General features: G+C 39.0%; 1 protein-coding gene across 5 annotated transcripts in view; it reads right to left on the minus strand.

Moving 5' to 3' along the window:
* Window positions 1–27,527, minus strand: part of RPS6KC1 (ribosomal protein S6 kinase C1) — a 98,246-nt gene that overhangs the window by 21,172 nt on the left and 49,547 nt on the right. For 4 of the 5 annotated variants that reach the window (XM_034427798.3, XM_034427800.2, XM_087883189.1 and 1 more), the window contains 4 exons: window positions 18,438–18,485; window positions 16,726–16,858; window positions 7,402–8,925; window positions 7,041–7,130 (listed from right to left, as the gene is read on the minus strand). In XM_034427798.3, coding sequence (XP_034283689.1) covers window positions 7,041–7,130; window positions 7,402–8,925; window positions 16,726–16,858; window positions 18,438–18,485 — 1,795 coding nt within the window. The remainder of the gene's footprint in view (window positions 1–7,040; window positions 7,131–7,401; window positions 8,926–16,725; window positions 16,859–18,437; window positions 18,486–27,527) is intronic. The other variant, XM_060692492.2, reaches the window with a different exon arrangement.

Genomic DNA, 27,527 nt, shown 5'->3' on the forward strand with positions numbered 1-27,527 from the left:
AGTACAATTATAATTAATTATAACACAGCTTCTTATCTAGAGTTCTCTCATAATATAAGTAACTGCTAGCCGAGTCTGATTGTAGACAACAGTCAATGGTAGGTTGCCACCTACTGGCCAACTTTGAGAAATCTCCCTTGGCAAAAAGTTCCTTCAAAAAGGAACAATTGGGCAAATGTATGGTGGTAGTTGTGATGGAGGTTTTCTAATCCAAGCACTAGCTTTCAACTTCAGGGGTTTAATTCTTCCAAACATCCTGCTCCATTTTTAATTGCTCCTACTATTATCACCAGGCAGAATTTCAGGAATACAGGTCTCAACATCCACTGGAGGTGGCAATATGTGGAAAATAGCAGGGTCAAGAAAAGATTAAACGGGGTGCTCTTCAGATTCAAATCATCTTAAGAAGATTCTGAGCAGCACATTTTGACAAGGGGAGAATTTGTTCTATTTGCCAGAAAGTGTGTTCCAAAGGTGTGTTTTTAGGATACAGATTTAAAATGAATTGGACTACAAGATTACGTTAGTTTCCCACTGCAGTTAGAAAAACAACATACTTTCTTCAGAGTGTCGTATAAAAAAAAAGAGCATTAGGTACATGATAAGACAGAGCATCTAAGCATTGTACTCCAACACATAGATTTTAGGGGGGGGGGCGACCATTAGCCGCTAAGGAAAAAACCGCTTTACTCAGGTATTTGCCTCTCTTTTAAGACTTTTGTTGTATTAAAGCAAGATTTCATTCCTTCTAATTTTTTTTCTGTCTCCAATAATCTTTGGCCAGGTGTTTTTTGAATGTGTCCTGCCCCAGCTATGGACCCCAAAGAATGCAGCACACACAAAGTCTGTACAAACCTTAGTTTACTAAATTAAATCAGTTTTTTTTTCAAACAAAAGCTTTTAATTAAATTTCTTAACAGCCAGAAGAATCCAAAGAATAAATAATTGTAATCTTACTATGGTTGGCAGAAAGCCCAGAAGCAATTTGCAGAGAACTAAAATCAAGACGCGAAGGAGAGTGAACTAAGTTGTTCCCTGTAAATTGCCTCAGTCTTCGTCCTTCCTTAAATAGGCTAAGGGAGTGGCCAATTAGCCCCAAGCCTTACTCTAGAGGAGACCTCCTCCTGAGGAGCCACTCCTGCCTTTTGGCAGCTCTGCGTGCCTGTGCATAGAGAAGAGGCTCCTCCTCTTCTTTCTCTTCACTTATGGGAGCTTCTGGAGGTTCTGAAGGCCCTGGCTGAATCCCCACCTCTGGCACCACATCTTCTCCAGCCTCCTCATTGTCCGACTCGAGTGCCAGCTGCACAGGCTGCTGGTGCAGCACACCAGCCTCCTCGCTGTCGGAATCAGCTACTAGCTGCACAGGCCGCTGACGGGCCACAACAGAATGTTCTTAAGATGACCATTGAGGGAATGACCTTCCCAAATTTGTCCAGATCTAATATTGGAAGATATACCTTATCTTGACACAGTGTCCATTTTAACTACATTTTATTTACCATGTTTCCCCGAAAATAAGACCCGGTCTTATATTTTTTTGAACCCTGAAATAAGTGCTTGGCCTTATTGCCATGCGCTCAAAAGCCCAATTGGGCTTATTATCAGGGGATGTCTTATTTTGGGGGAACAGGGTATAATCATTCATTTATAGTGACCGTTCAAAGTTACAACAGTACTGAAAAAAAGTGGCTTATGACCATTTCAACACTTATGACCGTTGCAACATCCCCATGGTCACATGATCAAAATTTGGATCCTTGGCAACTGATTCATATTCTTGACAGTGGCAGTATCCCAGGGTCATGTGATTCCCCTTTTGCAACTCTCTGACAAGCAAAGTCAATGAGGAAGCCAGATTCACTTACCAACTGTGGCAAGAAAAGTCAAAAGGTGGGGCAAAACCTACTTTTTTTTTTTTTTTAATTTGATTTATATGCTGCCCTTTTCCGGAGACTCAGGGCGGCTTACAATGCGTTAAGCAATAGCCTTCATTCTTTTGTATATTTTATACAAAGTCAGCTTATTGCCCCCACAAACTGGGTCCTCATTTCACCTACCTTAGAAAGGATGGAAGGCTGAGTCAACCTTGAGCCTTGGAGAGATTCGAACCAGCAGAAATTGCAGGCAGCTGTGTTAATAACAGGGTGCACTAAACCACTGTACTATCAAGGCTCTACTTAACAACTGTCTCGCTTAGCAACATAAATTTGGGGCTCAATTGTGGTCATAAGTCGAGGACTGCCTATACTGTATCTAAAAGGAACAAAACAAGCTGTGCTTCATCTAGTCTTTTTAAAAGATTCAAAAGATCTTTTCAATTAAAAGATTCATTTAAAATGCTGAAAAATTACTGGTATTTTTCTGTCTAATTGTTTATCAAAAACAAAAGCAGAAGCCGTTGTTGTGAAGAGGGTTATAACTGGGTTGGTATATTTTGTGTTAATGTAACTAGAGGCAAGGTCTTTCCTAACAACCTTTCCATTCTGTATAGTCTTAACAGCCATAAGCATATAGATCTGGCCTCGTTTTGTATATCCTAATCAATGTATCATGGAAAATTGTGTGTCTTTGCAAAACAATACTTGGTTCCAATAGAAAAGTTCCTTGCTTGTTACAAATGAAAAATAACAGAAGCATCATTCTTTTTTGGTGACCTTACTGGCTGCTTCATGCACTTCTCTTTTTTTTACTTGAAATTATCTGTCAGACCTGGATTCCCACAAACACCACGGGAAGATCCAGTACGATGGAGATCCTGATATAATCCAATCTTCTTCTAACTGCTGACCTTCAGGTACGCTGAGGAATACTAGATTGGGGAAAGCTGGAGCAGAATCACTCCCCAAATTTGATCATTGCATCCCAGCATGATCATCCCAGCATGATCATTCTTATTGGTTTGCTACTTACATGATATTTGGATGCATAACTGCAATTAACTCCAGAAACTCTAAAATATACTTATCTCTTCTTTAGTAAAACTTATGTTTTCCCATTCATATTTTGGACAATGGTTGCTTGGGAGGGGGAAAATATGCAGGGTGACAAATATTATGTCATACATTTTCCATTCCTATACATTTAACATAAGAAAATGAATATACGTTTTCTTATTCCTGTCACATATGGAAAGGGTGGTTGATCAGGTGACAGCACCAAGCCAACCTTGGCTGATAACACTTAAAAGGGTCTGGCTTGAGTAGTACCTGGAGACCACCAGGTAATTGCTGGGCTATAGAAAACTAGCCTGAAAATTCAGAAAGGAATAGCAAATCCCTGCATTGGTGTCAGGAAAATAACATTTTATTTGTTTGGTTTCTATAGCCGCCTATCTCAGCAAGTATTATTATACTACCTTCCTTGTCAGGAATTCAAATAGTGGTTCTCTAATCCAGCACACAGTTCTATCTTTTAAAGAGGATCTGTAGAGACACATCACTATTAGATTACGCCAGGGCAGTAGAAACTAGCAATAGATACAGGACTGCATCTTGTACCACAACTAGCAATAATCAGAGTAAACATTATTAGTCTTCTCCCTTATTATTTCAAAGTCCATCAAGTGAAATATACAGATTTACAAAACTTTGGCTTATAGAACAGAGAGGCACACCTTGCTTAATAGCTCTTGATCCTAGCTCTTGATCAGAGAGTGAGGAATTTGTGAGTCTCTAAATGTTTGTTGAGCTACTATACAACTCTCAGTATCCTCATCATAGATCTTGTTGGGGGGAGGGGGGAGGGCTGGAAGTTGTAGTTCAAGAACATCTGAAAGTCACAGGCTTTCATCCCTTTCATTCATTTTCACTTTGTCCAATGTTGTAAGTAGGAGATTTATTATGTTTTCTATAGCAAGTGGTGAAATATTCCAAAATATCACATTAAAAAATAGGATTTGGTGTGAAATCTACTAAACCTAAATATGCAATAACGTATTCAGCTTTCTTGTGACATACTGTTTATCTAGAAAGTGAGAGAGAGTATTTTCTCACCATTAATTTAAGTTATATACTATCTATCTATCTATCGATCGATCGATCTAGATATATATCTATGCACTGTAATATTTAAAATAATGAATATTACTTAAAATAATAAATATTTCCCCACCATTGCCCCCACCTCCATCTCTAAAATAGCATTCCCCTGGAGATTAACCTTGTAGCAACATTATTGGGATTTAGGAAAGCAGTCAAAACTTGCCTATTTCAACAGACCTCTAAGAGAGAAATGAATTTATATTCCTCCTCTGTCTGACGTCTTTAATTTATGGGATTTTAAGGTTCTCAGAATCTTAATTGTTGCAGTATTGATTCACTTCTATTGGATATTTTTCATCTTAAACAAATTATCTAAACTAAAAATTTAGTGGCCTCATTCACCCAGAAACATACACACTGTTTTGTCATGTGTTCAGGCATACTCTGAGTTATATGTAGTAACTTTTTTAAAAAATGGCTAATGAGCTATAATTACATTTTATAGATTTTTAAATAAAGTACTGCATTGCAAATTTATAAAATTTAAAAATCGACTGAGTTTACAGAAGAATTCAAACAATTTGATAAAAAATAAAAGCAACTGAATTTTACTTATTCATTGAATTACATGATAAAATTTCACCAGAATTTTGTTAAATCAATTAAGCTTCCCAGGGAAGCCAAGGCCAACATCCTGATCTAGATTACCCAAATAGTGATAAATTCTCAACAAGAAAAATAGTCCTTCAGTCTATATAGACTCAAGACACTTAAGATTTCAAAATTATTTTGTCTTGGTCTTAGAAGTGAACAAGAAGCCAATAGAGGATTTGGGGACAACAGTCTCAAGATAGCCTCTAAAAATGTTCCTGCTTGAAGTAATTATAAAAAATATAAAGAGTTCATAGATCTTACTCATAAATTTTCTCAGAAACCAGCATTTAAACATTATGATACAGGCAAATAAACACCCCACTTAACTCTTCAAAGACTTGTTACAGTATCAGCCAAGAAGCTTCCGAGGGTAGGTTTGTCTTCAGACAGAATATAGACTGTTCCATAACTGGGCACTTGTACCCCTCTCAGGAAAAAGATCTATTCTCAGTAAAATTGGGGCTTTGAGGACACCTTATGAATAAAAAATTTCTCTGCACAAAAAAAAAAAATAGCCTTTCAGGTAGTTTTTTATAAAAAGACAGCTTTTTGTAAAGGTAAAGGTTCCCTTCACACATATGTGCTAATCATTCCAGACTCTAGGGGGCGGTGCTCATCTCCATTTCAAAGCCGAAGAGCCAGTGCTGTCTGAAGACATCTCCGTGGTCATGTGGCCAGCATGACTAAATGCCAAAGACGCACGGAATGCTGTTACCTTCCCACCAAAAGTGGTCCCTATTTTTCTACTTGCATTTTTTACATGCTTTCGAACTGCTAAATTGGCAGAAGCTGGGACAAGTAACGGGAGCTCACCCTGTTACGCGGCAGTAGGGATTCGAACCGCTGAACTGCCGACCTTTCGATTGACAAGCTCAGCGTCTTAGCCTCTGAGCCAATTAGCTGTGTGAGATTTTTCCAGCCTTCTACAATCTAAAACAATACAATGCAAGAGACAGATTAACAATCTTAATCAAAACTAGGACTTTGATATCACAGGGGCTCCTCCATAATATCTTCATAATTAAAAAATACTTTAAGAAACAGCACTAGTCCTTTGAAGCCTAAATGATTTATAGTTATATTCTCTTTATCTTGGGTTTGGACCAGTCTAAACTGTTGCACCTCATTTCTTCTGAAATCTTTATAAGTGAAATCACTATATGTGACTTCATTCTTTTGAGTCAAAGGAAGTAGTAGCATCTCAGTGGCCTTAATTAAACTCAAAAACAAGATAATTGGATCTAAATTGTATTTGGATTGGGTGACCATAAAGGAATCATAGGGCTGTAGATTAAACTAGAAAGCTTTTTTTAAAAATGATCAACCACTTTGTCCTTGTTATCAAGATGTCCATATAGTCTCCACGTATCACATTCAATCTGAGGGATAAATTATCTACTTTTTCTTGTAATCAGTTTTGGTCAGATACTTTTACTTAATATAATCTTAATTCCTGTTACTAACATTAAAGCTAATCAAAATATGTTACTTATGCATCGCTTGCTGGAATGCCCATTTAATTTGTCCATATTCAGTATTTATATCCATAGTAGATTTATAGTCACAATTAGATTAAAATTTACTGAATTATTTTCCTGGGGAATATACCATAATATGTACATGCAAAGGAAAACCTTTTCAAAATGTGATACATTTAACTCCTCTTCATTTCAACAATAAAAAGTTTCAAGAACTCTCTATATTTAAGCAGATTTCATAAATTTTTAGGCATATCTATTACATCTAACTTTATTTATTTATTCATTCATTTCATTCAATCATTCATTTTTCAAATTTAAACTTTGATAGTGAATTCTTTTAAACCAGTGTTTCTCAACCTTAGCAACTTTAAGAAGTCAACATTGCAACTCTCAGAATTACTCCCTAGCATGGCTTGCTGGAGAATTCAGAATAACAGAGTTGGGAAGGGACCTTGGAGATCTTCTAGTCCAACCCCCTGCTCAAGCAGGAAATCCTATACCATTTCAGACAAATAGTTATCCAATGTTTTTTTTTTTAAATCATCAGTGTTGGAGCAGCCACAACTTCTGGAGGGAATTCGTTTCACTGATTAATTGCTCTGTCAGGAAATTTCTCCTTAGTTCTAGGTTGGTTCTCTCCTTATTAGTTTCCATCCAGTGCTTCTTGCCCTGCCTTAGGTGCTTTGGAAAATAGACTGACCCCCTCTTCATGCCACTCCTAGTCCTTCTTTTCATTAAACTATATATACCCAATTCCTGCAACCATTTTTCATATGTTTAGAATATCATATTCCAAAATAGCGTGTGTATATATATATATAAGCAGATACTGAACAGTTTGTATTCCCAAGAACGAAAGTTCCGTGAGAAAATGAAAGCTGCTAATCTGTTTTCCAAGTGAAACATTTGAGGTGATTGCTCTAACCTGGGGCACAGTACATTCTCTCTATGGCATCGTTGTCACAGGAATCTTCAACCTCACTCCACCTGCTAAAATACGTTAGCTGAATGTGTCCTAAAAACAAAACGACAGGAGAAATCAAAACATTTTTCCCTTCCATTTTATGCAGAAGTGAACTGTAATTACTCCTTTTGTAGCTAAAAACAGTATCATTAAGAATAATGGCATCATTAAGTACTAGAAGCTATTACTGGGGGTGAATTTGCTGCACTGATAATGAAGCTCTAGACAGGAAATGAAGATACTAATTACAAGATAAAACGCCTTCTCAGTTAATTGGGAGCAACAGCGAATAAAAAGAAATGCATTTGCAAAAGTTCCTGACCTCGATCATTCAATAAGATGTTGTTTGGGTTCAAATCACGGCACACAATTCCTTCTCGATGCAAGGCATCAAGGGCTACCACCATTTCAGCTGCCCATCTTTGAACACAGCCTTCAGGGAGGTAAAATCTGGAGGTTAGTGCTAATCTCTCATCCAAGTCCTGAAAAAAATGATGTATTTCATTCTCTCCTCTGCTCCTCACATCCAACTCTTTGCTTTCTGCTTTGTGTGACAAAGAGGGGGCTGTTCCCTCTTTACAGTTTTCTTCAGTATGATCAGAAAACAGCAACACAGCTTCACTGTCCACATCTAAGCTGTCTTCTGTAACAACTACTTGTGCACTGGCAACTATGACATTATCCTTTATGCTGAAAATATCTAATGACGATGCTTCTCCGAGTCCTTGAAAGGCCATCCTGTCCCCAAAACCAATTGAGTCACTAGCAGGTGTATGGAATATCCTAGCTGTTTCCTGATTGTCTTTGCATAGTCCTTGTGATTTTTCTTCCTTCAGACGCTCTACCTTTTGTTCAAGCACTCTGCTTTGTTCTGCACTGTTATTCAACTGCAAGACATCGGGGGTTTCCAAAAGTTTGCTTTCCAAAATGTCTCCATTCTGTTCCATCAGTTTTGTTGGTCTATCCACCGGAGCTTCTTTCATTTGCTCCATAATGCCTGGCAAATTGACCAAAAGGTCAGGTCTTCCTTCATCAATACTACCAACCTCATCAAAGGCTACATCCTTAAATGATATCACAGGCACAGAGTCATTAGAGCCCCTGCTGATAGTATCCTGAGATGCAAAGCCTAATTTGTTTTCAATGATTTCAAGGCTCTCATCTTGATCTAATGTAGGAAAAAATGGCTTGAAAGATTCTGATTTTAAGTTATGAAGTTTATCTCCAAAATCAAGACCCAGAAGTTCACTGGTGCTATCTTTACTATCAATTCTGAAAAATTCCATGGGGCTGTTCTTGGATTTATTTAATGATTCTGATATCATAGTAGGATTGGCAGTTTCTGGATCCACATCGTCAGCAAACTCTTTTATTTCCTGACATGTGAATGCAGATTCCAAGTTCCCAGTGGCAACTTCACCTTGAGCTTGGAGGCCTCTTTGGTCTTTCGTATCATCTGGTTTCAGGACAGGTTCCTCATTTAATGATCCAGGGTCAATTTTTTCTTGACTATATTCATTGCATAATGTTAGATAACTTGTGGTACATTCCTCTTCTGAACTAGACCCAGAGTCAATCCACTTAGGAGAACTTTCCTGATCTTCTTCTTGGTTACTACTACCATCTTGAGAACTTGGAGTGAGACTGGTCTGCAGTGGTAAAACCTTTAATTCATTGTCCTCATTATTTCTTCTGGAGCCAAGGTTACTGCTGATATCCTGAGGACTAGGACTTGCCTGATGCAAATGTATTTTGGTACAGCTGGATTTTCTGGATTTAGGGGCTTCAAAGCTTTCTTCAGGACTCCTGTTCAAGAATTTACTAATGTAGGACCAAAGTTTGCCTCCTGTAAGAAAAAACAAAGTAACCAAAGTTAATTGTATTTCATTAATGCATAACTATGGCAGATGGTGAAACTATAGGTAAGTATTAACATTAGTAGAAGATGCTATCCACAATTATCCTCTAACAGGTTACAATTAGGTACTAGCATTATAATAGCACTGATTGGATTTTTCTGCATTTTTAGACCATCTATCATCTGCAACAGCAGAATAATATTTAAACATTCTAAATGGTTTGCAATGAAAGTAACAAATGACCTCAGGGGGAAAAAAGTCAGGAAATAACACAAAGTATGCATTTCACATCTACCAAGTTGAAAAGTGTTCAGAATGCCCAAATCGAGAGCTGAAAGTCAAAGTTGAAAGATTATGGCATAATCTAGTCAGGGTGGTTATCATTTTGCCATACCAAAAAGACTTGGACAGCACTTAGAAAATCTGCCCATTGACAAAATGTCCATCCAACATATATTATGCTGATCAGCTACAACCTTCTAAATTCTTAGGAAGAATTCGACACATATAAAGGCCAATATCTGCTAAAGAATAGGCAGCTCTTATTTCACATTCTTGTTTATAAAATAACAATACAGTAATAGAAAATGAAGAAGGTAAAATGATCTAAGATTTTGGAATTCAAACAAGTATCTGCCACTTTACACCCCAGACTTAACAACTGTTGATAAGACAAAAAGATCTGGATAGTGGATGTGGCAGTACCTGGAGGAAGCACAGTAGAAGAGAAAAGAAAGTGAAGGAAAAAAAATGAAGAAAAGAGCCTGTAGTACAGTGGACTAAAGCACTGTTATTAACAGATTAACATCTGCTGCTTGCAATTACTGCAAGTTCAAATCTCACCAGGCTCAAGGTTGACTCAGCCTTCCATCCTTTCAAAGGTAGGTGAAATGAGGACCCAGATTGTGGGGGCAATAAGCTGACTTTGTATAAATATACAAAAGTATGAAGGCTATTGCTTAACGCATTGTAAGCCGCCCTGAGTCTCCGGAGAAGGGCGGCATATAAATTAAAGCAAAAAAATTTTTTAAAAAAAATCACAAAATATAAACCCTGCAAATAGACATAGAATGACTATGGCAAAAAAAAGTAAAGATAGTGCCAATAGTAATAGATTCCTTGGGTGCAATCTCAAAACAACTGGAATATCACTTGAACATCATCAGCGTTGACAAAATCACCATCAGTCAATTGCAAAAGGCAGCTTTATTTGGAACAGCTTACATCCTGCAGTGATACCTTTAACACCTTCAGACAACAACATCTGCCTATCCAGGGGTAAAATCCACTTACCTTTGCTACCAGTTTGCAAATGTGAGCCCCCGCGCCTCCTCCAGGCATGCGCTGAGCCTACTGTGCATGCGGAGAGGGTCAAAAACGGACGTGATGACATCTGGGCGGGTGGGCGGAGGCTTCTGCCACCGGCGCTACCAGTTCGCCCGAGCCGGATTGAACCAGCTCCATTTCACCACTGTGCCTATCCCAGATTCTTGGGAAGGACTGGATACAGTAGTGGTCAAAATTGTGGAAATCTTTTAGGGAAAGTGTATTTTTGAGGCTTGATGGCTAATAACACCACTTTTTTTGGAGTAGTACCATAAAATTATATATCAATGGAAAGATACTTTAATCAAGAATGTAATGGTTTTCAATCTTTCTTTGAGAGATAAAAGTGGCTTTTTTCATGGAATTTTAGATTTTAGGTCAAATTCCTGCAGTCTGCGCCGAACAGTCCTTGTACTCATCTTCACATTACATTGCACCATTTCATCTTGTATACACCCAGATGATTTTCTTTTGTCACATAGGCACAGTCTCTTAATTCTTCTATCATCACTTGCTATTGTGCACCTTTTCCTGCCTTTACCATTGTGGTTTTGTAGTGACTGAGTCTCCTTATACCTCTTCAAAAACTTAGAAATGCCACCTTTGGTTAAGTTTCCACCAATTTTTCTTCTAATTTCTTTATAACTGTAGTCTTGTTCACTTAATAATACTATTTTACATCGCTTTCTGGGCGACCAGTCAACTCTTTGCACCATTACTTTAATTTTATTATGTTTTACAAGCTCACTAAATGAAAGGTTTCCACAGTTTTGGCCACTACTGTAGGTGGATAAAAATGCCAAATCCAGTCTGAACATCTGGCTGACTGCGCAATGAACCATAATAATAGTTTTGTGGGGATCTTGCTGCTTTTTTTTCCTCTCTAGCCCTCCCCCAATTATAAAAAGAAAAATAATCCTCCATTGGATACCAGTTTCAATCCCCTCATCTCTGTATCACATTCACATATAAGCACCATGGCAGGAAGGACATCCATAGCCGATAAAGATCACTAAATATTGTTTATCAATCACATTGCTGCAAGTACCTGTCAATATCCTGAGGCCATAGGTCAGCTGACTATCACCTCAATTTAGATCTACCATATATTTTAAGTAAACTATGAGCTTGAAGTGGAACTCAAAATGGAAGCCAATGGGAGCCTTGTTTGTTGCTAATAAATTACTAAAATTAAAAATGTGACATTTATTTAAATTTATTGGCCATCCAACTTTAATGCATTCTAGATAGCATAAAAAACTTTTTAAAACCCCATAGAAATAGCTAAAAGCATTAAACTAGACATGAACTCCATTTCATCTGAACTTCTTTCAGCTCACAGATGCAGGCACACATATTTATCAAATAGATTTTAAGCAGCTAAGACATAAGAAGAGCTGACTGGATAAGACCCAAGGTCCATAAAATCTAGCACTGTGCTTTGACATACAGAATGAGCCTAAAATGGTGGTGGTTCCATTTAAAACTCAGCTCTTTTGAAATTCTTATGGTACAATAATAAAAGAGCTAGGGCTTAAAGCTAGGGCTGTGTTTATAACTGAACTATGAGACTTACACCAATAAATAACAAAGTTCTACCTTGCAGTTACATCTGTTTTTATCCAGCTGTTGTTTATTCTGGCCTTTTCTTTCCATACTCCCTTTTTAAAATAGCAATCTTTTTTACTGTCCCACCCAACCTAAAATTAGGTTTTAAGTTCCTGGAGGTAAGGGAACTATTTTTCGTTCCATAAAGTGATTGTGCTTGATAAATTATTACCATTATAAATGTATTTCTACTGAGAATCACTTTGGTGTAGTGGTTAAGGTAACAGGCTAGAAACTATAATATCATGAATTCTAATCCCACCTTAGGTGTGAAGTCATCTAGGTCAGGGGTAGGCAACTGTGGCCCTTTTACAACCTGTGGACTTCAACTCCCAGAATTCCTGAGTTGAAGTCCACAGGTCATAAAGGGGCCATATTTGCCCACCCTGATCTAGGTGATTTTGGGCCAATCACTCACTCTCTCCCTCTCAGCTCTAGAAAGGAGGCTATAGCAAACCACTTTTAAAACTGCTGCCAGAAAAACTGCAGGGATTAGAACAGGCAGCTGCCAGGAGTCAACACTGACTAGAAAGCACAAATATGTATATGTTCTGCCCAGTGGTGAAATTCAAATTTTTTAACTACTGGTTCTGTGGGCATGGCTTGGTAGGTTTGGTGGGTGTGGCAAGGAAAGGATATTGGAAAATCTCCATTCCCACCCCACTCTGGGGCCAGCCAGAGGTAGTATTTGCTGGTTCTCTGAACTACTCAAAATTTCCGCTACCGGTTCTCCAGAACCTGTCAGAACCTGCTGGATTTCACTCCTGGTACTGCCTATGTGTATGTGTATAAAGAAATAGACTGTCTTCTATTTCTAAGCTCCAAGTTTGACATGCTTTCTGAAGCCTGCCATTATTTTATCAGCATCCTCCAAAGTTTGAGAAGGTGCTCATACAACTATTTGCAAACATTAACATTGTCACTCGGGCCTGTCAAACTGATGGCCCGTGGGCCCAATATGTCACGTGCAGGCCACGCTCACCCCAGCTCTGCAAAGGCAAAAAACATCGCGATACGTCACGATTGGCTTGTGACGCGATCCAGTTTGACAACCATGTTTAACTAAAAGAAACATTCACTGGTATATGGTACATAGCTTGATGTAAACCAGGGGTCCCCAATTCCCAGTCTGTGGCCCGCTGCCAGTCTACGGTTTGTTAGGAACCAGGCCATGCAAGTGGTAGATAAGTGCGTGAGATTGCAAAGTTGCATTTGCGTAAGCAGCACACGCGCAAAACAATTCCCTCTCCTCCCTGCTGCCGCCACCACCAGTCCACAGAGCTGGAAAGGTTGGGGACCGCTGTTGTAAACCACGAATAATCATCAAAATTCAAGTATTCTTTCGTGTATGTATGCACACAATAGCAATAAAATGTAAATATGCAAATAAATGTTTTTTAATCGTTTTACATATTGAAAGGGGGAATCAACAATACTATTCTTTTTTTTTCCAAATGTCCAATTTAGGTCACAGAGGAGCAATATTTTCATCTGGGTATATTATTAGGTCTTTATAAATGACACACTAATAATCTTTTTCATCTTATACTGCTGTAGCTAAGACTGAGTAAATGCATTAGCCAATGTATTTGATTATTGGCCATCCATTACCATGTAAAATTACCCATATTTAGAGAGGGGGAAATCAATTGATTCAAGAGAGTTTCCATAAATCTTACCTTTCAAATATCTGTATTCTTTTACAATAACATTTCTAACAAGAATCAGTTTGAGGTATGCTTCTTTCCATGTGGTTCTCAAGCTTGCTTTATTTAATTTCAACATCACAACCCATCTGTGAAGATTCGATTTCTATTTACAAATGAAAAACTGAGGCTGACACTTCTTGGCACTTTCATCCTCCAAACCCTAGATCTTAATCTAGTATTGTTTGGTGACATACATGAGGTCCCAGGTATGCAAAGCATGGGATATTCCAACCCATGAGTAAGATGGGTGGACAACTAATTGCTAGGGTTGAGCCTTAGTCAAACTGCCAAGGTGATGGGCAGGACCAAAGGTAGGGGTGTGGCATTCTGGGAAACAGCAGCAGCTTATCAGCAATTTCCCAGCTGGTGGCCCTTTGCCGATAGACCAGCCAGTTGCATTCACAGAGATGGGGCGGGATCTGGCTCTTTACAAAAAATTTGCCAACACCTGATCTAAAGTATTAGCTGTCCCTCCCAATGTTATGTCATCTTCAACTTTCTAAGCATCCCAACTCTTTCATCCAAATTATTGATAAAAAACATGGAATGGCCCAGGCCAGTGCCATATGTCCAACATCATGCATAAAGAGAAATTTGACTGGCACACAGAGCATGTGATAGAACGCTTAGCACACCAAAACAAAAGTTGCCAAAATTCTGATGGAGGTAAACCATTGTTTCAACAATGGTTGGGTTGGGAAAGTAGGCAAAATTTTTGGCACTGTAGGTTTTAAGAATAGGGGAATGACAAAGCACTTTTTAATGACTGCGAGGAAATTTGAGGTTAGTACTATTGGTGGCAGCTTTTTGATAGAACAGCTGTGTGAAGCCTATGTGGAGGTTTAACATACTTACTGTACTGTTTATGTTTAAATGACCTTGCTGCCAGGTTTTAGTGACATAATCTGGGGTGCCTTCTGGGAACCACAGAAAAGAAGTTGGGCTACCTTTCCTGACTCAGAATTTGACTCAGAATTTAAATACTAAAGAATTATAGCATTGACAAAATTAGAATAGGGAATAGTTCTCTGTTTCCTGCTCTTAGGGCAACATATGATCATTAAGGCTCAGGGAGGAGGGCTACTAAACATTGCCTGCTATAGAATTAGTGTTCATTAACAGGAAACATCATCATTTCAAAGTTTCTTGTGCGCTTTCCAGATGAATATGAATTCCAACACATTTATGCTGAAAAAGATTTGACACTTCCCAGCAGCCACTCAAGTTTAAGTTTGATCTCCATCAAAATCTTCCCTCAATGTCCCTGAAGACTCTCTTTGAAGCATCTGTTTTTACCATTTCTGGCACTGATGCCACTAAGTAGTAGTGAAGCTTCAACATGTCTTGCCAAGTGCTTTGTGACAAAACTAACAGATGCTTTATGAATGTTCTCACCTTTAACAAACCATTTACTACATTGTAATGTGGAGGAGGCTTGCACTGGATTCAGTACTAATGCTTGGAAAAAAGAGGAAAACTTTTCATTACTGATCCTTATTTTCAATGAAGATGTTAACTTTTTAGATCCTATAAATCCAATTTAATATTTAGACTGAACGGATACTTTCTGCAATTGTGAAAAGACTGAGGGATGGATGAAAGTAGAAGGAATTAATCTACAGTTGTTTGACATGTAATTGAAGCTTCTCTATCTCCTACCCATATATAATTTTTTTCCAGATGGTAATTCTGTAAATAAGCGTGGAGGTAAAGCTCACCATGGTAAGTTGGTACCTTAAAAATTTAAATACTGGCTTTAGTTGCAGTGGCATAAGTAACATCACTTTACTGGCATGCTAGTGCCAAAGAGCAGGCAAGTTCCAATGCCCATCCTAATAGGGCCACTATGTATTTTAAACAAATGCATTTTTTAAAATAAAAGGCAGCAGGAAACAACAACCTCTCAAAAACTTCTGAGGTACTGGAGGCCTGTCAAATTCTGAGAATCTGCCACCAACTCACCACTGTATTTACATGAAGTGGCTACTGAGTGAGTCAACTGTATCGTGTAAACATAGTTCCCAAAATTAGAAATAGCACTGGAGATCACTCCAGAAGCTATTACTAGCCAAAACTAGGCTTAATTCCATTCATGGTGATTTTTTTAACATGTGACTGCACACAGGCAAAGGAGTTGGGGTTTTTTGCCTATAGGTAAATCAATGTTTATATAACCCAGGCCAAGGAATTTGTCTCAATATTCCCACTGAGCCCAAATAGGCAAATTATCCTTACAAAATAGATATTGTTTTGTTAAAAAAGTAAACCAGCAGCATCTGCAGGGAGGCATTGAAAAGAAACTGGTGACAATGAATAGGCTTCTCTCTTCAATTCATATTGTTTACTTCAGTGCAAGCAAAGCCCTTTTGGAACATTTCTCACCTTTTCCTGAGAAACTATTTGGTTAGTCTGAAACTCCACAATCGAAGTTCCACCTCTTTGAACATGCTTGCCATGTAGATGCGTGACCCATAGGTCTCACTGAAGAAAACAGTACCTTAGTGGACCATTGCTGCCCCTCATGTACAGGCTGGGTCTATGGATTTGGCAATATGCATTCACAAACACCAGTGGAGTTTCTGCCTGACACATACAGAAGCCATACAAACATCTTTTTCCATCTGGATCATGTCCACTGTAGCAACAACCAAGATTCAGCCAGATAGGCTCCTTTTTAAAGACAATTTCCCTACAGTTGTCACTTGTTCTAAGAGCATCATACGGAATGATGATTTGAAGCAGAAAGGATTTTCAAACAGAATAAACAGACCAGCCTATCAGGGCATGGGATTAATATTTACCTCAGTGTTTTACTCACAAAGCACCTTAAGGAAGTGTTTGGCCTGTGTAACCTAAAGCTTTAGATCCAAAGGGGAAGGCAGCTGCTTTGCTGAACGGTGGAGCTACAAGAACTTTAATAGGATGTAAACTGTAAAAAGCAATAATGTAGCATAACAAAGAGCATGTATGCCTCAACACCCTTTGCTGCAGTGTTTAAGACAATCCCCAAAATTTTGATTCAAAAGATAAACTTCTAACATCTGGATGGTATCACCTGAAGGAACTGATGCTTTCTTTCCCCCCCCCCCCATCTCCCCTGCCTCCCCTCTCCTTCCCACAGCTCATCTGAATCCACAGACCAACCTTCTGCATGATGCAGCACAAGGAAGACTGATTCCTCTGAGATGATGTACTTGTGCAAAGCCACCATGTTGGGCACACTGCGGGGGATGATGGTCTTTCTCTTCCTGCTGCATTCGCTACTTTTTCTTAGACCCTGACAGAGAACAGAAAGGTCAGTTGTACCCTCAGTTGCCTTTGGAGCATGCTGTGCTCTGTGCTTATCAACCAAACTAATCTATCCAAGTTACTCCAGGCTTCAGAGAAACCACTCATCTGCTGTTCTGTGCCCCTCAGTCCCCTGAGGCCCTGCTGATGGCATCTGGCGCATATCCAGAGAACAGAAGATGGCACAAAGCTGCCATTAAAATCAATTACATGGGTCAATGTTTTCATTAGAATCTCTCACAAACCAAGTCATCAGAATGACACTCAGTTATTTCTCTATGACCTTTTTCCCCCAGATATCTCTTGTGGGGAGGGGCAGGGAGGGCAGGGACCGTGCTTTAAGGATCAAAGCAAACTGCTAAATCCATTCACATTCCAAAGGCAAGTCTTGCCCCACCTTCAATTTGATGGACTCGAGTCTGCATACATTTCCATTGGGTCGAAGGGAAGATAGACTGGTAATGTGATTTGTTTCCTGAAGGTGTTATAGATTTTTAAAGATGGCACACAAAAAAACCTTATGAAAAAAGCTCTGCAGATAAATAAAGCGTGGCTGAATTACCGAAGATCACAATTAGTTTTCACATAACCTCCAGCTATTGCTGGGGGAAAAAAACTCCAGCCCTGATTCTCTTCATCTCTTGGCAATGTCAAGAGGAGGAATGTAATAAAACAATGCAATAAAATAAAAATATGCATTACTACTATGCAAATGTTCCAGCTAACCCTCCGCTTTGTTTAGTGACCTAACCGTGCTCATTCAGCTTTATTAGATGATATTAGGAAATGGAGAAAGAAATGCGGGATTGTCATTGTCTCATCTCATACATTGTTTATGGCTGGCCTTGTCATCTTCATGCCGCTTCCAAATTTGCAAATGAAACAAAGGCTTCTTCAAGTGGAAAAGTATTAGATGAATAGGAATAGTAAACTCTAAAGCAGTGGAAGCCCCAACATATGGGCAAAGGCATCAGGAAGGGGGAGAGCTTTGTGATATATCCGATAGATGGGGAGTGATCTCCCAGATATTATAGTACCACAACTTATAGTAGTCTCAGCCAACATGGCCAACAGTGAGGAATACTAAGAAAGCAAAATAAGGTGGGCTGGGGAAACAAAGGAAAACAACAACTATGTACAAAACCCCATAAATGAGTACAGTAATGGCCCCTGAATTAACCTCTCTCCGTCATTGTAAACATGAATCATGGCAAACTAAGCACTACAAGTGCTGGGAGAGAGTGAAGAATTACTTTAATGTCAATATTTACTACTTCCACTATTGAACTGACCTAGATATTTCAGTGAAGAAAATGTAAATTATGCCATGGGACACTGACTGTAACAATTCCCTTTCCTTTGATGGTCAAAGCAGAAATAAGTGTTGCCAATAGCAGAAACCATTTATTAGTTCTGTAACCTGCCACTGAAGATTAACAAATAAAACACAAACTCCATAAACCTGACTGATGACATTTTGCATCCTGGATTTTGTGGGCTGAACTGTAAGCAGTGGGAAACCGGTCGCCATTGGCAAAGTGAATGATTTAGAAAAAATAATGACTTACCTTCAATATATATGTCTGTTGTGTCCTAGTATCCATTACAAGCAAAACCTAAATGGAAGAAGTAATTGAAATTAATCCAATCTGTTGGAACTTTAAGTTATTGGTATTAATATTTCCTAATGATGAGAAATATAAGTCTCAAAAACGGACTTGACAGGAGGAATATAGATAACAATTTCTTTTTTATAAGATGTGATAGCTGCAATACTTAATCAATGAATCAATTAGACTGATTATTTAAAAGTAAATCAGTAATACTGTCAATTAAAAATCTATCTCTAATTAGTAGAAGCATATTTTAAGCAGTTAATTATTTTTAATGAAATACTTATAGGTATTAAAAATGGCAGGCAGAAAAGGTATGGCCATCCTTGTAATCGCATACAATAGCACATTTGCTACGTTATTTAAAAACAAAAGGATGACATGAAAATAAATGAGTTTTTTTACCTTCAAAATTATTTTCACCTGCAAATGTATGCAGTTCCAAGAACAGTTCATTGACAAATCTCGTAAACTTAGTCAATTTAGGAAAAAATGCATGAAAGCCCTCAATGTTTGCTATCTATTCCTATTTTTTGGATCCAATTTACATACCGCACCAGAATCAAAGTGGTATGTACTGTTCTGTAAGGCACAGCAAGCAGCACTGAAGTTTCTTATACTGACCCACTTCATGCAGAACTTATAAATGTAAACAAGATGCAGTGAGAACTGTCAACTTACTTGTCTCTAGAACAGCTTAAATTAATTCATGGTCAAGAGCTAACCATGCTTCCTAGTCAAAATCCTGTCCCAATGTCTGGAGTCTAACGGAGTCTGACTGAGGTGGAATAGGCTTAGATTCATTCTTAGAAAGACAATGAGCAAGTGGCAGCCTCCAAGATTCTTTGCACAATCTGGTGCATTTATGCTCATTTATCAATTGGGAAGACCTATTCATAGTCAATCATACTTTAGGTAGCTCTCATTTGAGCTACTACATGCAATATACTCGACATGGGGCTTCCCTTTAAAACCATGCGGAAGCTTTAATTCATGGGTGTCCAACCTTTTGGCTTGCCTGGGCTGCACTGAGTGAAGAGGAATTGTTTTGGGCTGTATATAAAATATATAATATAGCTAATGCACTGTATATAAATCACACAATAGTGTTAAAAGTTTACAATCTCGTGGGACCGCATTACTAGCTGTCCAGGGCCACATGCAGGCCATGGGTCATGGGTTGCACACGCCTGCTTTAAATAGTCCTGAATGCAATAAGCAAGTACTTACATAGGTATATATCTCATTTCATCCACCTGATACCTTTACTGCATGAGCTGTACTAGTTATTAGTTGGGTTTCAGATATAATTCAGTGTGTTGGTTGTCTCCTAGAGCAGTACTTTTCAACCTTGGCAACTTTCAGATGTGTGAACTTTACTCCAAGAATTGCTGACTGGGAATTCTCCGAGTTGAGATCCATGTATCTGAAAGTTGCTACGGTTGAGAAACACTGTCCTAAAGAACTCTTCCCATCGTGGGGCCTAGACACTAGCAGGACTAGGATTGCTTCTGCCTGTCCACCGAGATCTGGCAGGATCAGCATGCTCCAGTCACATGCGCAAAGCAATGGCATCTTGCAGGATCTTGGAAACAGGTTTTCCCTGAGGCTATGCTTGCCCTCTGGACCACTCCCCCCAAAGCCCTTATGATTCTGACCATGTGGACATTTAGGAAAGTTTTTAAGATCTAGCTTTTATCAACAATCCCCATTAAAAGACAATTTATAAGCCTGCTGATGTGTATTGTTTGTATTATTGCTTCCCAAGGTGGGTGGTTTTTGTTTGCTATTTTAAACTGTTATTGTATCTTTACAAACCACCTAAAGTTTCTCTGGCAATTAAGCCAGCATTGTTTTTCTTTTTAGCACTTGCCCTGCTTGGTTGTAGGCTCCACTTTACCTAGTTCACACAGTGAAGCCATCAATGCACAATGCAAAAGTGTTTGTCTACAACTGCCTTATATGTGAAGGACATACTGTATAACTTGGGAACACCCTTAGCCCCACATTTCTCCTCACACAGCAATTGTATCATGCTTGGAACTGGGATGTAGAATCAGCCGTTCTTACCTCAAATCAGCCCAGCCAACATAAGTATTTCTCATTTCTAATGCTCTGATTTAATTTAACACACACTGAGATAATGATAAGTGATCGATACTGCTCCCCCAATGTATTTTATGGGATCAATGACAAGGGTCCGGGTCATGGCTGTCCCAGAGGTGTTTTTTCAGGAGACAACTAGACTTTCTTGTTTTTCTTTGAAGACATTGCACTTCTCATCCAAGAAGCTTTTTCAGCTCTGACTGGATGGTGGGGAATGGAAGAGTTTATACTCCTTGCAGACAGCTGGTCATTTGCATCCTTTGGTTGTTGAAGCACTTTATTTGTAACCTCAGGCTCTTCAAAGAAAAACAGGAAAGTCCAGTTGCCTCCTGAAAAAGCACCTTTGGGACAACGCTGACCTGGATGACTGAGAATCTCTACAGACTTTTAGCTATGCAATTTGATATGAACACCCTTTGAGTGGTGTGGGAATAAGAATGGATTTCCAGAGAAAAATTGCAGATTACAGGAACCATTAGCACTACTCAGGTGACCCTGAGGACACAGATAAACCTACAAGGGCTTCAACAATCCTCTAAATGACCAGCTGTCTGCAAGGAGTATAAACCCTTCTATTCCCCACCATCCAATCAAAGCTGAAGAAGCTTCTTGGATGAGAAGCAAAACGTCTTGAAAGAAAAACAAGAAAGTCCAGTTGCCTCTGAAAAAGCACTTTTGGTACTTCCAAGGGATTAAAAATAACCCAAACCAGAGCTAGCTATTTTATTACAGAATTCCCTCTGATACCTGACAGCCCAGAATTAATCTCTAAAGTTAATATATGTGGTCGGCAAAAATCTATTCAACCACTAAGCGGCAGCAATAAAAATCAGTACAGTAAACAGTGGATGTTTTGCAGCATAGATCTTGTATGCCTAGTTTCTTTCAAAACACTGATTAGCTACAATGACCAAGCTGCTCCTAGTGCTGCCTGTATGTGAGCAATAGAGAAGAGTCTACCACGCTGCTCCAGGAAGTACAGTACCCCTAACAGCGGTTTCTGATCTGATTACAATGTGTTGCCAGAACATTGCTAAGGATATCTGACTAGATCAGAGGTGAAGCATACTGTGGAATAGGACCAAAGAGTGATAAAATCTAACCTAGACTTGTATTTTCTGAGTACCTGTAATATAAACTCATCACAGGAAAAAAATCACAATTAGCTCTGAACATGAGTTTCTTAATTCGCTTATTTATTTATCAAATTTGTAAACCACCCATCTCACTTACAGAGCAGGTCTTGTGTGTTTACACTTAGCAGAATGACAAAGGCGTATCTGATCTTCAAACCAATATATGTATATTACACACAGACACGTGCGGAATTGCACACACACATCTGGCTACATCAGTGATGGGATCCTGCTGGTTTAACAACCGGTTCGGTGATTATGTGTTTCGCGCACAACCACACCTGACACACGCTGCGCACACATACACAGTTTTGACAAAGTTAAACTTCTGCGTTACTTCTGGGGACTAACACAACTGAGGCACGGCACTCCGCTCTGCCACATGAATCAACTGAGAGGATAAAGGTAAGTAAAATGCGCAGGGCGGGCAGGCAGGCCCACCTGATCATTGGAGCAAACCGGTTCACTCCCAGCTGATCATCAGAGCTACCGATACGCTCAAACCAGTCTGAACCAGCTGAATCCCAGCCCTGGGCTGCACACATATGTAGAATTAAGAAATATTTCTGTAATAATGCTGCCTATTATAAATATGAATTTACGCCTGGCCAAGGAAAAAAAGCATGTTTTAAACATGTGTTTATGTCATAAGTTGAGAAATTTTCATCAAGACAGTAACTAAAGGCAATTTAAAAATGGACTAGGAACTGATGATAAATCATAAGAAGACAATTGAGTTGTAGTTTCCCTCTTTAGTCACAAGACATGGGGTGGAAGACATGCCAAATTAAAATAGATAAAAATGGTTTAAAAAGATGTGTCAATTTTCCTAGGGACTTTGTCTTTTCAACCAAGTTTATTTGCAGATAGCTAACATTCACATTGAGGTAGTAAATACAAGAACATATGTGATTTTTTTTTTAATGTGCCCTTTGACTGTCAATTTTTCCCAAACAGGTGTTGGTTAAATGATTATAAATTGGCCCCTGGATACACCTCTTCAACTGAGCCGTACAGGACTGGAGATAATATAATTAGAGTAAAAACATCAGGCTGGTGAATGCTTTCCATCTGTTTGGCAATAATATTTAGTTAACAATAGTCTTTAAAAAGAAGCACCTTCAACTTCCCTTCTTAAAGTTATTTATAGAGCCATTCTTAATACCCCAGCACTCTTGCTAACAAGAGCTTTAGCCACTTGGAAATTATTAGCCATACGGCTAATAGCATGAAGAAACGTCTGTACACAGCATCTGCAGCTCTCCAAATTTACACGAAGCAACCTCATTTTAGAGTCATTTCTTAATGAATGGGCTTACGACTCTGCATTAATATTATCATTGCATACACAAAAGATCATAAGGAGCCAAGCATTTAAACAAAACAAAAAAAAAACCCCAACACTAGGCTAATCGGTAGTGAAGCCATCAGCATAAAGGACAGAATAATCACTTCTTTAACCCTCAAGAGGGCTGGATCATTTATAGGGTAGAACACACAATTTAATAACACTGTTCATGGCTTTGCTCACCTTTCTAAAGACAAAAATCTAATTTGAACTAATTTGATATGACCGTCTTCCCAATCAAAAGCACCCAACATGGACTTTCATTTCAGGATAATACAACTGCTATAACCAAGCCGTCATGAAATAATTACCTTTGATAAGCATATCATTATTGGGATGGTTACAATTAAAAGAAATCTTCTTTTAATTCCATGTATTTGTTTATCTACATTTACCTACTATGCAGCTAAGCTTTAATTGAATATGTTGGAGCCACTCACAAACAGATCATAAACTATATCAGGGTAATTTTTCTTAGCTGCTTTAGAATCCCAGTGAATAACCTTGAGTGTAGCTCGCACATCCTATTCTTGTCAAATGTGGAGTTACCATTTACGGTAGGTTTGCCAGCCTATGGTTTGATACAATTTCTCTGTGACAGTGGATGCCATAGTGTTTTAAAAAATAGGATGCCAACAGGATGCCCTTGCCAGAGACAGCAAATGAGAAAAAATGAATTGAGTAGATTGTTCATCTTTTCCTTATTTCATTTTTTTAATGAATGAATACACTGTTTACCAAAGAAGTGTGGAAACATATTGTTACATGCATTATTAGGTGTATTCACATATCCTGGTACAGTGGAGAACTTGTAGCCCTTCTCCCCTCCCAACCCCCCCCAAAAGAATTTGCACTCTGAATTCCATCCACCTAACCAGCACAACCAAAATAACTGTAGACTTACAACATCTGGATGACACAGATTATTTACCTATTGTAGTGCTACATGTATCAAAATAATGACAGAGGAAGTTTCCTTACATCAGGGCGAACTGTTCTATTAATGCCTACTCCTACTATCAGCAACTCTCCAAGATCTTGGGCAAACATCTCGCACATCATAAAACACCTGATTCTTTTAAGTGAAGATGCTACAACTTACCTAAAAAAAAATTTAAATGCAAAGCAGATAACATATAATTCACCTCTATTCTTTTCTGCAATTAGCCCCCACTACAACACATCTCTCTGAAGAAACTTCCATAACCACTACTAGTCCTTATCCTGAAACAGATAACAATTTACTGGAATTGAAAACCCCACCCAATGCCATGCTCTTACATTGTTTTATTGATATTATTAAACTACTGGGAATCATGCAACAAGACTGACTTGCAAATCAGCAAGAGCTAACTTTTGCTCAATCTGCTTAAAGTCAGTTAATGTTTTCCTGAGTTAACCAAGGGGATAAGACTAGACTAGAATTTGAGATTACCAGATTACTTCCTTAATAAATAAAGAATCAGGCAGTGCTTCTTAGGAGACAAACCTGGCCCAGGTGGCTCCAGTTTCCCTCGCTTATTTTAAATAATATTATAGCCAAAGTAGTACCAGTCTTTCAAAAAAGTACCAGTTTTTCAAAATAACGATGGCAAACGCCCTAGAAATGCATTAAAGACAAATATGCAGATCATGTTTTTTTAAACAACAACTAGAAAAACCACATCAGCCCCTTCAAAGGAGTCTTTGTGCTTTGACAGTACTTTCAGTCTCCAAGAGCAGTATTAAAGGTACAAAAATGTATGTAAATTAGGACAAATTGCTATATATGGAACAGAATATATGATAGCACTGAGTAAGTTTAGAAGATGGGAGGACTCCAAAATATTAAGAGTTCTTTAGTTTCTGGATTTCAAAAGTTAAACATACTGTGATTCTAGTCCTATTGAGCAAAGATCCATGCTGATAGAAAGCACAAATACATAGTAGTTTACGCCACAGTTATTCCCACTGAATTTAATGGGCTTGTTGTCAGTTAAGTATTACACAGATTGCAACCTTGTTTCCCTACAAAGGGCTTATGTGGGGAGAGGTGAAGTCAACATTACTTTTATCCCACTTCACAAAATTACACATAAAATTCTGAGTGTTTTGATTGGGATCCAGCAGTTCAGTCTGCTATAAAGAAAAAAAAAGAGTTTACAAATAAATGCACTGGAAAAAGAAAAAGAAAAAAAAAATAGGAGTAAAATGCTGGTAAATAATCACTCTTTAGCCTAAAGAAAATAGTTGATTTTAGATGCCTTTAAACACATAGACATTAGCAACTGTTTCAGTATGCTAATTTTTTAATTAAAAGATACTTCTGCAGCAAGAGCTCTTTCATATGCACTGCTGACTCTTCATCAAAAGCAAAGTTTCCAACTTAACACCCGCATAGCTGGTGGCAGCCTGAAGGGTTACCATCTGCTGCCACCCCAAGTCATGGTGGCCACCTTCAGAACATATGCATCAAAGTGCCAAGATTAGAGGCCGAAGGAATACAGAAGTTGGCAGAAGGGAGCCGTAGGCCCAGAGGCAGGCAACAGGCAAACCACCAGAAGCAAAGAATATGGCGAGCCATTAGTCACCTTATTCAACTCCTTGCCAAGGTCACAAGGACATAACTGGATGAATTAAGAGTCTAGAATAAAACCTTCCATCTCCACAGGTTGTTAAAGTAAATTGAGCTGGTCTACCAATTGGGACAACTGCTTTACCACCCCCACTACACTACCCATGTTGTTTCCTTGGGGTTTTTTCCCCCAGAAGATAACTTTTTCCGATTCCTCTTTCAAATTATGGAAATTAGTTTTAAATAATCAGTTTTGCATTTGACCAAGAAGAACAGGGTCCTGGTTAGGAAAGAAAAGTTGCTGCTTAAACAAGAGACTGGGGGGCACGAGGGGATGCCACAACATTAGTGGCTTCTCTTTCTTTTCACAGGATGTGAGGAACTTGAAGAGTTTTGGACTTGCATGGAAAAAATGGCAAACTGAAGATGGCCCCAATGATTACGGCAGAATGAAGAGCCAACAAATAACTCTCTCTTCAGAGAAGGAAAGAACCTGAGATCATCCACAAGTGCTCCATATATTTAATTGTTGTGAGGAGTCCACAATACAGTGGTATCTGGTAGGTTTAGCACTCTGGGAGATGAGAGAAGGGGCGTTGGTCCTACCTGATATGCACCTTCTCGTTGGGTGGAGACAGCAGCCAGTGTGGGTGATACTCGCCCAATCAGCTTGGACTGAGACTGTCAATAAGATTAAATCCCGCCCTTTTTGCTGGGTAGACCAGCTTTTGGCGAAGAACTAAAAGGACAGACTCGGCGTGTGGTAAAAGAGATTAGAGAATCAGAGACAGACAAAAAACAAGACCAGACTGGCATAGGGAGGGTCTGGCTGCTGTCTCCACCCAATGAGAAAGTGCGTATCAGGTAGGACCAACGCCCCTTCTCCATTGTGGGTGGAGACAGCAGCCAGTGTGGGACATACCCAAGTTCACTGTCCCGAAACCTGGGGGGGACCAGGCTGGTCCAAAACAACCTCCCTAGAGACAACCCGCTGCAACACCTGCCGACCAAACGCTGCCTCTACAGAGGCAAATTTGTCAAGTTTATAGTGGCGAATAAAAGGAGCCGGTGAAGTCCACGTGGCCGCTCGACAAATCTCCAGTAATGGGGCCTGAGTTGCCCAGGCTGCTGACGTAGCCGCACTGCGCGTAGAATGTGCAGTCACACGGGTCAAAGGAAACCAGAATAAGCAATCCACAAGAAAATAACCAGAAAGGTTAGAGAGCTAGAAACCACACGCCCGTCCAACTGAAGGACTGAGTCAAAAGCTGGTCTACCCAGCAACAAGGGCGGGATTTAATCTTATTGACAGACTCAGTCCTTCAAGCTGATTGGGCGAGTATCACCCACACTGGCTACTGTCTCCACCCACAATGGAGAATAAAATTCTTGCTCAAACCACAGTTGGTGTCTTCAAAAGGACACTGAGTTTGCATACTTCCTTTTCTAATCACTTTGGAAGGTGCTTGTTAATTGCTTTTCAGCTATTGCATTGACAACCTTTTGGGTGAGTTTTCTCCAATTCTTAATGAAAGAAATTTTAAATACAAGTTTAAGCACTTGTTGCTAAGTCATGGAACCTTATTAAGATTTTTAAAAATAAACACAATTCCATGTTTAAGCTTCAATTTGAAAGGGTGTCTTCATTGTTTGTAACGCTTCAGCTATTTTAATTGTTTAAACAGTCTAGATCCCGCGGTTGTAAACCACCTGTAACAAAGGTGCATACCGAGTGCAACTTCCAATCCAGACCAGCATTTCTCAACCTTGGCAGCTTGAAGATGTGTGGCCTTCATCTCCTAGAATTCCCTAGTCAGTCTTCAAATTTCTAAGCTTCACACATCTTCACGTTGCCAAGGTTGAAAAAGACTGAGCCAAAGATTTCTACCAAATTGTAATAT

Source organism: Pantherophis guttatus, chromosome 1 (genome assembly GCF_059756535.1).
Source record: "Pantherophis guttatus breed Tessera chromosome 1, ASM5975653v1, whole genome shotgun sequence".
NCBI classification, from domain to species: Eukaryota; Metazoa; Chordata; class Lepidosauria; order Squamata; family Colubridae; genus Pantherophis; species Pantherophis guttatus.